At 35.7% G+C, this 14,998-nt stretch overlaps 2 protein-coding genes across 4 annotated transcripts; both read right to left on the minus strand.

Moving 5' to 3' along the window:
* Positions 1 to 595: 595 nt before the first annotated feature.
* Positions 596 to 7,904, minus strand: LOC129437597 (T-box transcription factor TBX1-A). 3 transcript variants are annotated; one of them, XM_055195850.2, is made up of 8 exons: positions 7,345 to 7,904; positions 7,080 to 7,251; positions 6,609 to 6,710; positions 4,852 to 5,023; positions 4,618 to 4,773; positions 4,271 to 4,338; positions 1,593 to 1,720; positions 596 to 1,454 (listed from the first exon to the last, which is right to left on the minus strand). In XM_055195850.2, exons 1-8 carry the CDS (start codon positions 7,364 to 7,366, stop codon positions 1,258 to 1,260), a joined length of 1,017 nt encoding a protein of 338 aa, XP_055051825.2. In that variant the 5' UTR covers positions 7,367 to 7,904; the 3' UTR covers positions 596 to 1,257. The 3 variants fall into 3 exon arrangements, with proteins under 3 accessions (XP_055051825.2, XP_055051824.2, XP_055051823.2); XM_055195849.2 differs by having other exon boundaries at positions 1,593 to 1,717; positions 4,618 to 5,023; XM_055195848.2 differs by having other exon boundaries at positions 4,618 to 5,023.
* A 2,493-nt stretch (positions 7,905 to 10,397) lies between these two features.
* Positions 10,398 to 13,388, minus strand: apoa1b (apolipoprotein A-Ib). The gene is made up of 4 exons (XM_055195846.2): positions 13,279 to 13,388; positions 12,605 to 12,651; positions 11,835 to 11,979; positions 10,398 to 11,278 (listed from the first exon to the last, which is right to left on the minus strand). The coding sequence occupies exons 2-4, from the start codon at positions 12,642 to 12,644 to the stop codon at positions 10,699 to 10,701; spliced, it is 765 nt and encodes a 254-aa protein (XP_055051821.2). The 5' UTR covers positions 12,645 to 12,651; positions 13,279 to 13,388; the 3' UTR covers positions 10,398 to 10,698.
* Between the last annotated feature and the right edge of the window lie 1,610 nt (positions 13,389 to 14,998).

Here is a 14,998-nt window from a genome sequence, read left to right on the forward strand (position 1 = left end):
TGGTCTCGGCCCGATTGCAGTGTTTAAATTAAAGGGGTGCTGGGGTGGTCCCTGACCTCCTATAAGCATTGAGGGAACCGCTTATAAGCACAAAAATATAAATAAGGGCGGTTTATTCAAATTAAAATACTTAATAAAATAATTTTAAACTCTAGTGCTGTGCTGCCATAAAGCAATACTGTCTATTATTTGTCCCAATTTCACAATAAACTAATACATAAGATTTCTGTCTGAACTCTCAATTGCCCTCATGCTGTGTTTTTGGAGGAATTGACAGATTGTTAGATTTTGATTTAGGATTGCGTTAGGAGCTTTTAAATAAAATCTTAAATTTGAGGGGTAAAAATATTTAGGGTTTGAGTTAATGGTTATTATGGGTTTCTTTGATTAAAACATTGATCCAGTGCCGGGGGTTAGGGCTTAGCTAGGGGACCCCCATACATAATTCGAACACTGCACAATAGTCTTGAACGTCAGCCAGCTCCCCGTTTCCTGTCTGCCACCACCGGACAAACTGATTAATCCAGGTGTGTCTGATTATTGTTGTTGTGACTACTGAGGTCAGGCATACCTGGATTTGTCAGTTTGTTTGTGACTACTGAGGTCAGGCATACCTGGATTTGTCAGTTTGTTTGTGACTACTGAGGTCAGGCACACCTGAATTAATCAGCCCGTCCAACAATGGAAGACAGGAAACAAGGAGCTGGCCGACGCCCAGGAAGTAGTGCAGCTGGGCATAAGACCTATTGAAAACGAACTCTGGAGCACTTCAGTATAAGTGTGAAAGCAATCAGACTCAACGGACCAATGAACAGGCTATCTTACTGCTTTTTTAACCATTAGGGTTCTGTTGAGCACGTCAACGCCATTCAAAACCAAAGCGCACCTGTTCCTTATAAAACGTCTTTTAATTGCCCGTCTCCGCAATAGGTACATGGTAAGAATTTTGCCCCACCTAAGTTTTGATTCCTGCTCCAAATAATGAAGTATTATAACCACAGTTACCAAAAAAGTGTTTGTCAATCCTGACGGATAACTTTGAGCGGAATCACGGAAAATATATGGATATTAAAGGAGAGTTTACTTGCACGTGACTTGTATTAACAAAGTCTGGTTTGTTTGCAAATATTCCCTTGTGAATGCAAAGCGAACCAACATAAAATTGCAACATTGTAGCCATTTGTTTCAGAACAAAGCAATCGATCTACAGGTCTGAAAACACCCTAAATGTACTTTAAGTGAACAAAAGTTTTTCTGTTAACCAGTCAGACTTCTATCAGATCTGCCCAAACTGTCCCACTGACAGGGCAATGTGAAGAACATAGGGCCAGTGTAGAAATAATCATGTGATTCTCTATCCTTCCTGCCTGAGCTGCAGTCCATCCCCTCATCATATGACAGCTGTGATTCAGGAAATGCTGTCTGTAGGCCTGGATCATGAAAATTTGAATAACCTGCAGAAAAAGAGGAAAAGATGGCATGCACATATGTCCAACCTAAACTTCTGTTTACATCAGGTTATTTATAGCTGTAGATTCGTTTAAATTGTAAACACACTTTTGGAGCGATGTTATGTGTGCGGCAGAACTCACGATTAAGATGCTGTTCATCTCGTATCATCTGATCGTCACGAACAGTGCCTCTCAGGGTGGCTTCCTCGCGCAGGTTCCACGGCAAAGACAGCTGAGCAGATTCAAGTCTGGAGTTATTAGTGGACCTGCTTAAAAACACATTTGTCATAATATCAGTTTAGCTTATCAGCAGTTATTAACAAATAAGATAGTAATGAAATTCAAGCAGTAAGGCACCAGGTGATGTACATTAAAGTTATTTTACTAAAGTAAAGGGTAGGTAGTCTGGTTAGTGGGTAGTATAACAGCAAGAAGGTTTCTGGTTTGAGTCTTGGCTAAGTCAGATGCTCTTTCTGTTCGAAGTGTTTATGTTCTCACTGTGTCAGGGTTTATTGTACAGGATAGGTGAATTGCAGATAAACTGCATGTCCTTTATCTTTATTCTTGCCGTGAACATAGCCATTGATGGTGTTCGATGGCACAATATGACATTTTTAACTGCTAGAGGTTGTAAAACAACAACAAAGGCATAGCTTGATGACACAGTAAAAGAGATGGGAGTTGGAGTCTTCCCCTCCACTGCCTTTGTAAAGTGTGGATCATGATGATGATGAAGTTTGGCAAACTTTAGTAGAGTGGCATGCTAGACACCGCAAATACTACTTTCACATGCAGCACTGTCCAGATCTAAATGCTTTTTTAATACTGTGATAATGTCATATGCCAGTGCATGCAGAGGTAGTTTCTGCAGAGTAGTAGTTGTTGCTTCTATCAAGCCAAACTTTATTTCATCCTCACACAGCGCATTGATCCCAGAAAATTGGCTAAACAATTTGCCAGAGTGCTTTCTGTGTGAACTCAAACACGTCCTGGAATTGATTTTGGGATCAGTCCCAAAATAGGGAACTAGTAAGACTGCCGTTATATTTCGGGAAAGCATCCTGTGTGAACAAAATACAGGAACAATGCCGTAAGGGATGTGTCTTAGTGAGTCATTGCAACAAAGCAGCTATCATTCAACCCTTTGACACGGGGAGTCTATAATGCAGATCAGCATTCACAAATGTTTGCACAATTCTAAAGAAACACAGATCAGGGAGCTCCTCACTATCTGCGTCGAAACTGAGATTGTTCACCAGCTTAATGAAATGGTAAGCGATGCTCTAGCTCACAATCAAGTCTAAAAAAAAGTGATTTCTCAAGATAGAAAATTTAGGATGCTGAATGCTAAATCCACCATGTGCATGATACCAAATACAAATGTTACGTGTCTTTACAGGCTCTTTATAAGAAGTGTGTGAACGCACGCACAGATACCAGAAAATCAAACTAAACTAAAAAAATCAACTTAACTAAAATAAACGATCCCAAACAAATCCCAGACACATTTCCAAATTATTTTCCCTAATCTGTGTGTGAAAAGGTTTTTTGTCATCCATGAACATGATTAAGTCCCGTGGGGTTTATTTCCATGTGCAGATTGGTCTGCACAGCACTGCATCAGTCAAACGCACCCATGATTTTAACAGCAGTAATAGCAGAAATAAAGCGATCATGACACCATTGACACATACAAAGGAGGATTAGGGCCAAGTTTAAATGAAAAAATAAAATAATCTCGAGATTAAAGTCATTATGATTTAACTAATATTTTTTAGAGAAAAAAGTTAAATAGATAAAATTACTTTTTAAGTGGTAATATTTCGAGAATAAAGTCAACACTATGACAATAAAGTTGTGAGGTTTCGGGAATAAAGTCATAATATTTTCAGAATAATGTCATATTTTTACATTAATGTGTTTGTAGTGTTGAATTTATTCTCGAAATATTATGATTTTATTCTCTTTATATTGATTTTATTCTCGCAATTTTATGAATTTATTCCCTAAATTTGATTTTTTTTTCTGGAAAACTTCTAATTAAAACTTGCATTATAATGACTTAAATCTCAAGATCTTTTTATTTTTTATTTTAGCTTGGCCCTAATCCTTCTTGGTAGACATGCAATGAAAGAGGGACGCTACACTGGCTAAAATTGCAAAGATTTTCCAGATTCAAACATTGTTGAAAACAAGTACAGAAGTAAACAAAATGTAGCTACACTCTGCTAGTGATTTTGGAACAATTTAATTTAAAAAATCTTACATATTGTGACTTTAATAAGTCAATAAATAAATTAATTAAAATTCTAGAAACATATGGGGGCGGTTTCCCAGACAGGAATTAGACTAAAATAAACGTAAGAGCTGTCCAAACTGAAAATGACTTGCACTGACATATCTTAAAATACACGAGTGCCCTTCGTTTTTGCCTCAAAATGCACACAGGTAATGTTTTTAGTAAGGCATGTTTGCTAAATTTCCGTTATTTTCCAAATTAAACTAAGGCCTAGTCCTGGTTTAAGATAATCCCTGTCCGGGAAACCACCCCATGATGTTTTACTGATGTTGAGAATTCTAATAAAGCTGAAATCCATGTCAGTCTGATGTAGTACAGTATGTCTGTATTGTTAAGCCTGGGACACACCAAACCTACTGCCACCTACTGGTGTGTGAGAGTCATTATGCCATCACACAGATAAGTACATGTGCATATTGGCTGTGGTGTTTGAGGGGTATTCAAGTGCAAAATTCACAGTCAGAATAGTTATTTGGCATCAGTTTGGTGTGTCCTGGGCTTTATATGCCCTACTTATTACCTGCTTTCAGGCTCTGCTGTACGAAAGCCTTTCGCAAAAGGATTGCAGGCAATCTTCAGCTGGGTAATCTATGGCAGAAAAGACATTAGTGTAATGGTTTCACTTACAGCAAACTAACTTTAATAGGGAAGTTTAAATATGGAGCTTAAAGTAGTAGTTAACCCAAAAATGCTCTCCATTGACTTGACCATAGCATTTTTTCCTACTTTAAAATGTCAGTGGGTCCCATTTTTTGGGTGGACTACTCCTTTAAATTTTAAAACAAAATCAAGATTGTTACATGCTAACAGCTAAGCAAGCTAAAGGCTAAGAAATAGCAAGAACTTAGATATTGGATTGTTTGGTACCCTGTGGTTCTGGTAGGCAGTGACTGCGATGAAGCGGGTCTCTGGAAAGGTGAACGTGCAGAAGTTGCGGTGAGCGGATTGCTGGCTGTTTCGGCTCTTGTCAACCAAGACCACGTGGAGCCGTGGCTGGTACCGGTGCATGGAGTTCAGGATCATCTGGATACAAGCACGTGTGTTTGACTCTCTGCAGGAACTCTCACATTTTTGCAAGTATTTGTTTGTGTTTCTTCTTACGTGGCCATTATCATCCAGCAAGTTGTTGGTGAGTTTAAGGCGGTCGAACGAGACGGTCTGCTTCACCCACTGTGCTCCCCGTGCCGGTGAATCCGGGTGAAAGTGAACTCGACCAGGTGCCGCTACATCTCCACGTCCAGCTACCAACCAGGAGGAGCTGTGGAAAGCATACCTGTACAGATAAACTCATTAAGATTAATGGCCTTTTTTTATTTTTTGGAACTGGAAATGTTTTAAATATTTCAAAATATTTTTGGTTTATAATATTTTCACAAGAATCTCAAAGTGTATCTTTGATAGATTTAGTGTAAGAGATACATTTACATCATAACTTTCAAATTCAATTTATCATTATCTGTCTCTGTCATAGTTAGGATGAGAACAGATAAGGAGATGTAGATCTTGTGAAGCTCTTTTACTTTAATCAAAAGAAAGACGTAAAGAAGATGACGAGAAAACAGCTTCACACATCAATGTAAAGAAAAAAGTGACAAACAGCAAATAGGTGGATACACAAAGTGGCAAAAAAATTATCTGGCCAAAAATGTTTTAAATATAAATTCCAAAATATATTTAGCATATATGTTGATATAAAGGTTATAACTAAATATATTTTAAATAATATATATTTCCAGGGCAAGCAAATACATTTCTAATTGTACAACCCATATGGCAGAAAATGTATTCTTGGCCAAATTTTTTTTAAATATATGCTAAATACAAGTTAATTTTTTTTAATATACATTTAATTTTGCCATCTGCATATTTGTGCCGGAGGGCTGTGGATGGCCGGAGCTGTAACGGATTCGGAACACAGTCAGTGGAAATACACACATTGACTTGAATGGAAACCGATTGACTCCGCCGGCGTTCCGCAGCCTTTCCGCAGTCGGTGGAAATTGGGGGTTAATTGCTCATGATCTCAGAAGTTTGTACTGAGGGAGGTACAAGACTTCGAATAAAATGCCAAGAATTTCCGATGCCTGTCCGTTTTATAAAATAATTTAATTTTGATGAAGTTGTCTTCAATTATGTCATCTTTCTATTTGGTAATTTTATAGTCAATAAATATCGAAAAATTTGATACACAACAAGCAATAACCGGGACAGTTAATAGATCCAATATAGTCCAGCTATGAGTAACCCACTTCTACCCTACACTGAAAAAATGAGTCATTGAATTTACTCAATTTTTTTTTTACGTAAGTGGTTGCAATCAATTTATTTAAGCTACATTTAAACAAAAAAGATAAGTAAAGTAAAATAAAATATAAAACTTTTGTTTAAATGTAGCTTAAATAAATTTGGTTACATGCCATTTTTTTGCCAAAGTAACTTGCGAGATTTATGATATTCCATTAAGTAAGCAAAGTCAACAGGTATTGAAGGTGTTCTAAGCATTTACGTACTGTCTATTCTTGGGCTATGTTTAGACGTCTATCTGACTTTCACTTACAGCCCAAATTTTGCCTTGTTTTAGCCAAAATTGCTTGCTGGACTTGCGTAATACACCTATAAACACAACAGTTATTTTACAAAACCTACGGACAAATATTTTCACAGTTACTATATCACTAATGTACATCTTATGAAAAAAAATGCAATAATTCCACGTATTTCTATATATTTCATAATTTTGTATTTTTTATGTCTGTACTATAAGTAGTTAATGTAAAGCTGCAATGCAAGATTGTGAGAAGCGCAATCTTGAATTTACATTCGAGCATTACTTAGAAATGTCATTTTTAATTTACTACCTGTATCGTTTGTCATCCACAGGAATAAAGTCCATTAGGAGAACATATTCTGCTGCTGGGTCCATGCCTGAGATGTGGACTTGAAATGTAGGAAACATCCTTCTGGAGAAACAAAAGACAGCATGAGTCATAGAGATAAATGTGCTTCATAAAAACAAGTTAAGGTAGTTTCACTATTGTTTCTCAAAACCTAGATATTTAGCTGAAGTGATTAACCTTAAAGAACAGACCTAAGATTAAAGCGCAGGTAGGTGTTTTTGATCACCTAGTTATTTCTATATAATACGTTAAAAGCTGGATTACATATAGGGTTAACCCTAACCTTCACCCTAAGCACCCACAATACCTTAGTATCATGGCAGCGAGTTTTGCATGGACAAGCATTTACTTATGGCTACTTTTAAAAAAACTATAGTTCCTAAAGTAATACTACACAACGACCAAGTTAACAGATGCAATAATTGATGAAACCTTCCAGCCTTTGTCACGATCATTTCTGTGCCCAGTTGGTCAAATTGCTGCCACAAGCTCTGCATTTCCAGCTGAACTCGGACACTGGCGATTTCAGGGGCTTTGGCACATGACCGCTCATTGTCTGTAGTACACGGCAGGGCCACAGTACAGGTCTGTGATAAGTCAGACGCTATAGACAGAGAGCAAATAAATATAACATAAGAGAAACATCGCACTCACAACTGTAACTATAAAGTTCATAATCAAAAAGTAAGATAATTACCATTCATAATACTGCTACACATAGAAAACCCAGTCCAGCAGTGTCTTCCGAAGAGATCTGAACGTTTCTGAGTTGGGACAGTGCCGTCCTGGCTTTATATCATCTCTGAGACCCTACGATTCAGTTTTTCAACACCTCATCCATTTCACTCACTCACAACCCCTGACCCACAAACTTACTCTGTATTAAACTCAAGTATTTGTTAATTACATACACCTCACCCAACATTATTGACTGAGGAAAGGAGAATCGGTTGCTCCGTGGCAATAATTGATCTAACGCTCCAGTATCACATCTGCAACACTCAACACAGAGCTAATTGGACTTTTACCACCATTGTTCTGATGCACGACCTGCTGTGAAGTCTTAGTGATGACCTTTGATCCTCATGTGTACTACTGTATCAACTTTGACTTCTGCCTTAAGGTCCTGCCAAACAGTCAAGATGGATCTGTTTATTACATTTCTGGAGCATTTTTACTTGGATCTGTTTTTTCAGCCTGGTCTCACTGTTAATACGTATTATTAATACCTAACTTTCAAAAACACAAAACTTTTTGTATGTTGCTAAAGATGCTAAAGCGTACAATGTAGAAATATTTACAACATTTAAAGGGATGGTTCACTTTAAAATTAAAATTCTGTTATGATTTACTCATCCTCATGTTGTTTTAAACCTGTATAAAAAACAATTTCTGATGAACACAAAAGAAGATATTTTGAGAAATGATGGTAAACACAGCAGAAAGTGACCATTGATTTCCATAGTAGGAATAAAATATTTTGGAAGTATTGTGATAAATGATGAAGAAAATATTTTGATAAATGATGGTAAGCACACATGACGTCGATAACCATTAAATTCCATCATATTTTTTTATTCCTACTATGGAAGTCAATTGTTACTATCTGGTGTGTGTTTACCGTCATTTCTCAAAATATCTTCTTTTGTGTTCATCAGAAAAAAGAAAATCATACAGGTTTAGAACAACATGAGGATGAGTAAATCATAACAGAATTTACATTTTAAAGTGAACTATACCTTTAATCGTAGCATTATAATGTTTTTACAGCTACAAAAAAACGTAGAAATATTTCATACCATAAAGATTGCTATATAATTTCCCTTTAATAATTTTATCGATAATGTTAACACCCTAACCCTACCCCTAACCTTATACCCTAAACTTAAAACCCTTTTAATAGAAAATTCCAAAAATAAAAATGTGTAGGAACATTTTAGTAACGATATAGCATTTAAAGATTAGTTTATTTAAATCATGGACTGTTAGAAATAAAAAACATAACAGACAGACAAGTGTAAGCTCAATTATTTATTTATTTCGAAATTTTAAAATGAGGACCAAAAGTAGTTAAAATGAGGATGTGCTGCAGCTGCAGTCCTCTCTGAAGTTTATAAACAGAGAAATATTAAAGTTATTAATTCACAAGAATATAAATCCAGCTTCTCTTTGTCATTTCAAATTTCAAAAGTACATCGACTCAAAGACGGCAATGTCACAAATCTGTGATGTATCACGCAAGAGACAATGAGCGTTTGATATCACTGCCTTAATGCAATGTGTCGTAAAGCTGCTTGTGGCGCAATATTTGCATTTGAATTCATAACAAACATGAGATTTAACGTTACGGTCGCTGATAGGAACTGGGATAAAGATCGATGGATAAAGGACTGAATTTTGATCTGTTCCTTGAAATCGTATGAATTTTAAAGGTGTGGATTACAGCGAATGAACAAAATGAACATCTTTTGTGAATTTATGTTGTGTTTCGGTGTAATTATTGTTGCATAGAAAAAGTCATGGCAAACAAACTAAATATTATAAAATGGTTAAATGATTAGTGTTATTCATATTAAGGTTTTAAAGTGTAGTCTTGTGTGTGCGTGCGTGCGTGCGTGCGTGCGTGTGTATTTATTAGGGCTGGGCATAGATTAATCTAGATTAATTTCATACAAAATAAAAGTAATTTTTTGCATAATATATGAGTTTGTGCTGTGTGTAAATATGGTGTATATTTAAACACACACAAACATACATATATATACATTTAAGAAATGTTTTATTTATATATAGTTTTTTTATTTATATAGAATTTATAAAAATACAAATAAATGTATATACACATGTAAATGTTTCTCAAATACATACATGAATGTGTGTGTATTTATATATACATAATAATACACACAGCACAAACTCATATGTTATGCAAAAAATTCCTTTTATTTTGTATGAGATTATCGCGATTAATCTATGCCGAGCCCTAATATTTATACATAATTATTATACACAGTACACCCATATATATTATGTAAACAAAAACTTTTATTCTGGAAATGATAAGTCACGACTAATCGTGAGGCAGCACTAAAACTGTGTTTAATAAATAAGTCCGAAAATATGACTGAAAATTAATACGAGTAAGAAACGCCAATGCCCGTGATTTTAATATTAATGAATAGGAATATGTACTACTCTATACGTCTGTAAAGCTCTTCTGATCTGTCAAATGTCTTAAAATAACCACCAGAGCAATGTCTGCTGTGGTATAAGCGGAATAATTGACACCGGTTCTTCTATTTGAAAATAATGCACTCCGCTTCACGCTGCATTATCATCTTGTGTGTTCATTATTTTCTAATAATTTCTAATTTTTCTTTTTACCATTAATGCAAATATATAGCAGATGAAAAACAGTCCTGGTTTTGAGGTTAAAACCTGAAAAGCACAGGTGAATGTGAATCTTCAGAAAACTATTATGGTTTGGTGTTGAGATGGTTTTGCCCCAAGGCATAAATATGGGCACATCATCCATCTTCTGCCATTAGTAATGAATAACAGATCACAGAGTCTATTGATTACTGCTGATGTTTCTGTTATCAACTCATTCATTGTTTATTCATTTGTGGTTGCATTTTGGCTATAGTTCTTTTGTTATGTGTAGTAATAACATATTTTTTTGGAGAATGATTTGCACATTGTATTTTCTACTAAAACAAAGAAAAACAAAGACAATAAAGAAATCGTATCCAAGTTTTTTGTTCAGTTTTTATTTTATTAAACATTGCAAATCAATTTTTACCAAAAAAGCATTTAACAAAGGGTTTTGCTAAGCATCTCCGTGAATGTTAAACCAAACTGTGTTCTCATGTCTGTATCTGTGTTAGATCATAAGATTAAAGTCCATAAGTTTAGTGGTTTGGTGAAAAGTGCATATGAGTGTACTATAGAAGAAAGACAGGTTGGTGTATTCTCTGAGAAAGGCTGAGGTTTTCGTATTGGGTATAAGTGGAAAGGAAGAAAGAAGTGGGAATGTTAAAAAGCGATTGCTTTACGCAAAAGACTTTTGGAGAGCTGCAATAATAGCCTGAAAGTGGGGCTGGACCTCCGCTCCCAGTTCGTTCATCTTTTTCCTCAGTTCTCCGGATCGGACTTTCTCACGGAATTCCATGGCGCCTTTCTCCACTGATTCTTTATAGTCCTGGATGTAGGGCTCTAGCTGAGTCTTCAGATCCTGGACCTGGGCAGTAACCTTGTTACGCACAATCTCCAGGATGGGCAGCAGCTTGGACTTGGTCTCCTCCCAGTTAACAGGAATTTTCTCCTTCAATTTCTGGATCACAGGCTCCAGCTTGGTCTTCAGCTCCTCCATTTCCTTGTTGTGCTTGGCCACGTACTCTTCGAGGATGGGCTTGAGCTCAGCGCCGTACTCCTGAAAGTGCTTCTCCAGCACATGCCTCAGCTCCTCTCGCTTGGGTTCGAGCTGCTTGCGCATGTCCTCCACATCCTTCTTGAACTGCTCGAGCTTTGGAGCCAAGATTTCAGCGAACTGGGTGGCAACTGGGGTTATGCCTTGGGAGGCCTGCTGAAAGTAGCCATGGAGGTTGTCCACGGACTGGCCCAGGAACTCTCTGAACAAGAGAAAGAAAATTTAGGCTAGCTGTCACTTCTTAAAGGGGACTTTTCACAAGACTTTTTTAAGATGTAAAATAAATCTTTGGTGTACATATGTAAAGTTTTAGCTCAAAATATCATATAGATCATTTATTATAGCATGTTAAAATTGACACTTTGCAGGTGTGAGCACAAAAGTGCTGTTTTTGGACGTGTCCTTTAAGATGAAAATGAACTGATGAAATGCAAACACTGATCACCATAATGGTGGTTTGTGGAAATTGAAACTCAATTGTGCTGTCAATTATTTTCTCTCTCTGCACTAAATGGCCATGCCATGGTTGGATAGTGCAGATTAAGAGGTGGTATTATTATAATAAGATCCCCTTTTGACATCACAAGGGGAGCCAAATTTTAATGACAGCGAATGGTTTAACAAAACAAAGTTACTGGGTTGTTCTTTATCACATTTTCTAGGTTGATAGAAGCCACTGGGAACCCAATTGTACAACATCAGATTGCATTGACTTTAAGCCTAATGCCATGCTATTATCCAAATACTGTGCTTCTTACTTGTAGTCTTTGAACTCTGTGTCATCAAGGTGATTGAGGGCTTGGTGTGCAGATTGTTTCAGTTGATCTGCATACACCTGCACAACAGACTGCGCATGTTCCAGCTGCGATGGAGGTGCATCCTGCATGAAACGCGCCTGGCAACCTGAAATGAATCAATGTCATGTGTAAGATACTTTAATAATGTCATATTGAAATGTCAGCACTGCATTTGTCCAATTAAAATGTCTATTTTACACACCTAAAGAGAGGAAGATTTTTTCTCATTTTAAGCAAAAATAAAAACACTGAATTTCTACATGGTTAAAAATGTTTGTAGAAATTACAATATTACTGGCAGCTGTTTGCCAGTAACTTACTGTAAATTTAAATTTATGTTATTATTTACTGGCAACAGTTTGTTCAAAGTTAAATGAACATTAAACATTAAAAAGTCTTTATCTTTACAGAAAAAAGTAAAATAACAGCCTCATGCAAAGCATACTGGGAACCAGAAAAAAACATATTTCTGGATTTTTGGTTCCCAGAATGCTTTGCGTGAGGCTGTTATTTTAGTTGTACTCTGTAAAGATAAAGACTTGTTAATGTCTAATGTTTATTTAACTTTGAACAAACTGTTGCCAGTAAATAATATACATTTTAATTTACAGTAAGTTACTGGCAAACAGCTGCATAACTACAGCAAATTTCTACTGTGTACATTTACCAATTTCTCATCTTTAGTTAAAAGTTATTTATTTTCGCATTGTAGAAAAGAGAAGTGAGCATACCTGCCAGCAGAACTGTGAATGCAAGAGCTATAAACCTCATCCTGGATCTGAATAAAAAAGAGAAAATCTTATTATCATCTCTGAAGCAACAATTAATATATGTTTCAGATCTGTATAAGAGATCAGAGCGCATCAGTATTCAACATACAATGATGCTACACACTAAAATTTTTTTGTAAAAATGCATTTTTAAAAATGTAGGCTACTTTTTTTATTGCTGTAATGGAGAGAAATTTAATACGATAAAGGGATACCACAACTATAGTAAGACTTGCAAGTCACTATTCTGGATTTGTTTAATCTTACGTTATACGTCAGACTATTAGACTAGACTATTTTAACTAATCATCTGGATGCATTTGGACACACTCGTGATGGACCTGGATAACTTTAGACTGAACCACTTAAATAAAGTAAAGTGGCGATTACAAATCACATTATCCAAAATCACTGACAAATTTCAGTCAGGGCTCATCTAGTCATTGTAACAATAACAAAAACGATTATTAAACCTCCTAAATCTTTTGCCAATTTAAATTGATTAGAAATAACATTTTACAGTCACACACATTTCAAGCTGCTTTCTTTTAATTTCCCAAAACTTTCTAACAAACACAAACTCCTAGATGTTCTCGGTTAATAGACAGTAATGTTGACGGTCTGTAGCTGCTTACCTGTTGATGTAGCTGGTCTGGAAAGAGACTGAGGAACTGGAGCCAGAGATTTCTCTTTTAAAGGCTAATCTGACGGAGGGGGCAGATATGTGGAGGTGAACCTCACCCCCTTGACTCCTCACAGGAGGAGCAGGGTTCAAAAGTCACCCACTGAGAGGCCGGGGGAGATCTTCATCAATACTGTCAGCACAAATACATGCTAATTTATAAAACCTTACAAGTATCTTTTTAGTTCATATCATTCAGTGTTCAGCAAAGAAAACATTTTGCATACGGTTCGTCTTTCGAACAAGTACTTCTTTAAACTTATGGCACTTTTAACATTTTAGTGCAATTTTGTTTCTTATCTCCCACCAAAATATCTGTGATGTAATGCTGATGTTTCATCAGACCGCTTAATGTTTCATCAGATCGCTCTTTAAGTTACATTTAAATCTTGATAATTGACTCATTTGCATGAATAAAAAAAATGCATAAATTAATTTAACACGTTTAGGATTATTAATGATATATAAATCTTTTGTAAGCTTATATGCACCATTTGAGGAAATAATTCAACACTATAAACCCAAATTTGCTCTTTAATAGAGGAACACAGTGCCCCTTAGCGGCCTGCGATCATACGTTGGTTACAGCGCGAGTTATTTCAGTCTGAGATTGAAAAATTATTAATTTTTAATAGTAACCTTATAAAATCAAACATCGTAAAAAATCTGTTTCAATTAGATTTAAAGTGATTTGCAGAATGCTTTGCATGAGGCTGTTATTTTATTTTATCCTGTAAAGATAAAGATTTGTTAATGCTTAATGCTCATTTAACTTTGAACAAACTGTTGCCAGTTAATAACATACATTTAAATCTACAGTAAGTTACTGGCAAACAGCTGCAGAGCATTTTTTACAGTGAATGAATCTTGGGAATCACTGAAATTAAGAGTTATTAAACATCTTTTGTAATGTTTAAAATAAGAATGCTAATTCTAATATTGCATGCTTTTATTTGTAAGACACAGAGACACAGTGCTCACATGCTGGGCTCTTTATTTGGCTAACTCTCGCCTCATGTGGAGTCAGATCTGTGATCAAGAGACAAAGGACTCGCTTGGACAGAAACACTGTAAAGGGGGGACAGAGAAAACTTTTAAAAATAAAAATTTGTCATAAATCTTCACTGTAAAACATTTGCATAGTTTTCAACCTATTTCAGTTTTATCCTTCAGATTTTGGTTCCCAGAATGCTTTGCATGAGGCTGTTATTTTAGTTTTATTCTGTAAAGATTAAGACTTGTTAATGTTTAATGTTCATTTAACTTTGTAAAAACTGTTGCATGTAAATAACATCAACTTAAATCTACAGTAAGTTACTGGCAAACAGTTGACAGTAATACTGTAATTTCTGCAGAAATCTTTAACAGCGTAGTTAATGATGTGCTTTTTAATAAATCAACCCTTTTATTAATCCTTGTTCATAAGATTTTTATAAGAAGTGACATCAAATTGTATTAAGTCAAAGTTTGGTTGGTCCTAAAAATGCAAACCTTAAATTAAACATAAAATATAGGGGATTAAACAAACGTGCAGTGATTTGTGCAAACTCTATCAGCCCATCTGAGTAGGAGTTTAAGTAAACTAATCCAGCAAACACAGAGTAAAAAATCAATGTCAGTTTCAGAGCACAGATGTCTCTTTGGCTTTTCCTTGAATGTTCAACATGCTGGGG

This window comes from Misgurnus anguillicaudatus, chromosome 24, assembly GCF_027580225.2.
Source record: "Misgurnus anguillicaudatus chromosome 24, ASM2758022v2, whole genome shotgun sequence".
Taxonomy (NCBI): Eukaryota; Metazoa; Chordata; class Actinopteri; order Cypriniformes; family Cobitidae; genus Misgurnus; species Misgurnus anguillicaudatus.

Coding starts and splice junctions, on each gene's coding strand:
- LOC129437597 (XM_055195848.2), bottom strand. CDS start 7,366: ATGTGTAGCAGTATTATGAATG. Junction 5,024..6,608: donor GTGGATGACAAACGATACAG/GTAGTAAATTAA, acceptor TTATCTGTACAG/GTATGCTTTCCACAGCTCCT. Junction 1,721..4,270: donor ACAGCAGAGCCTGAAAGCAG/GTAATAAGTAGG, acceptor TGTGTTTTTAAG/CAGGTCCACTAATAACTCCA.
- apoa1b (XM_055195846.2), bottom strand. CDS start 12,644: ATGAGGTTTATAGCTCTTGCATTCACAGTTCTGCTGGCAG. Junction 11,980..12,604: donor ATTCACAGTTCTGCTGGCAG/GTATGCTCACTT, acceptor GATTCATTTCAG/GTTGCCAGGCGCGTTTCATG. Junction 11,279..11,834: donor ACAGAGTTCAAAGACTACAA/GTAAGAAGCACA, acceptor TCTCTTGTTCAG/AGAGTTCCTGGGCCAGTCCG.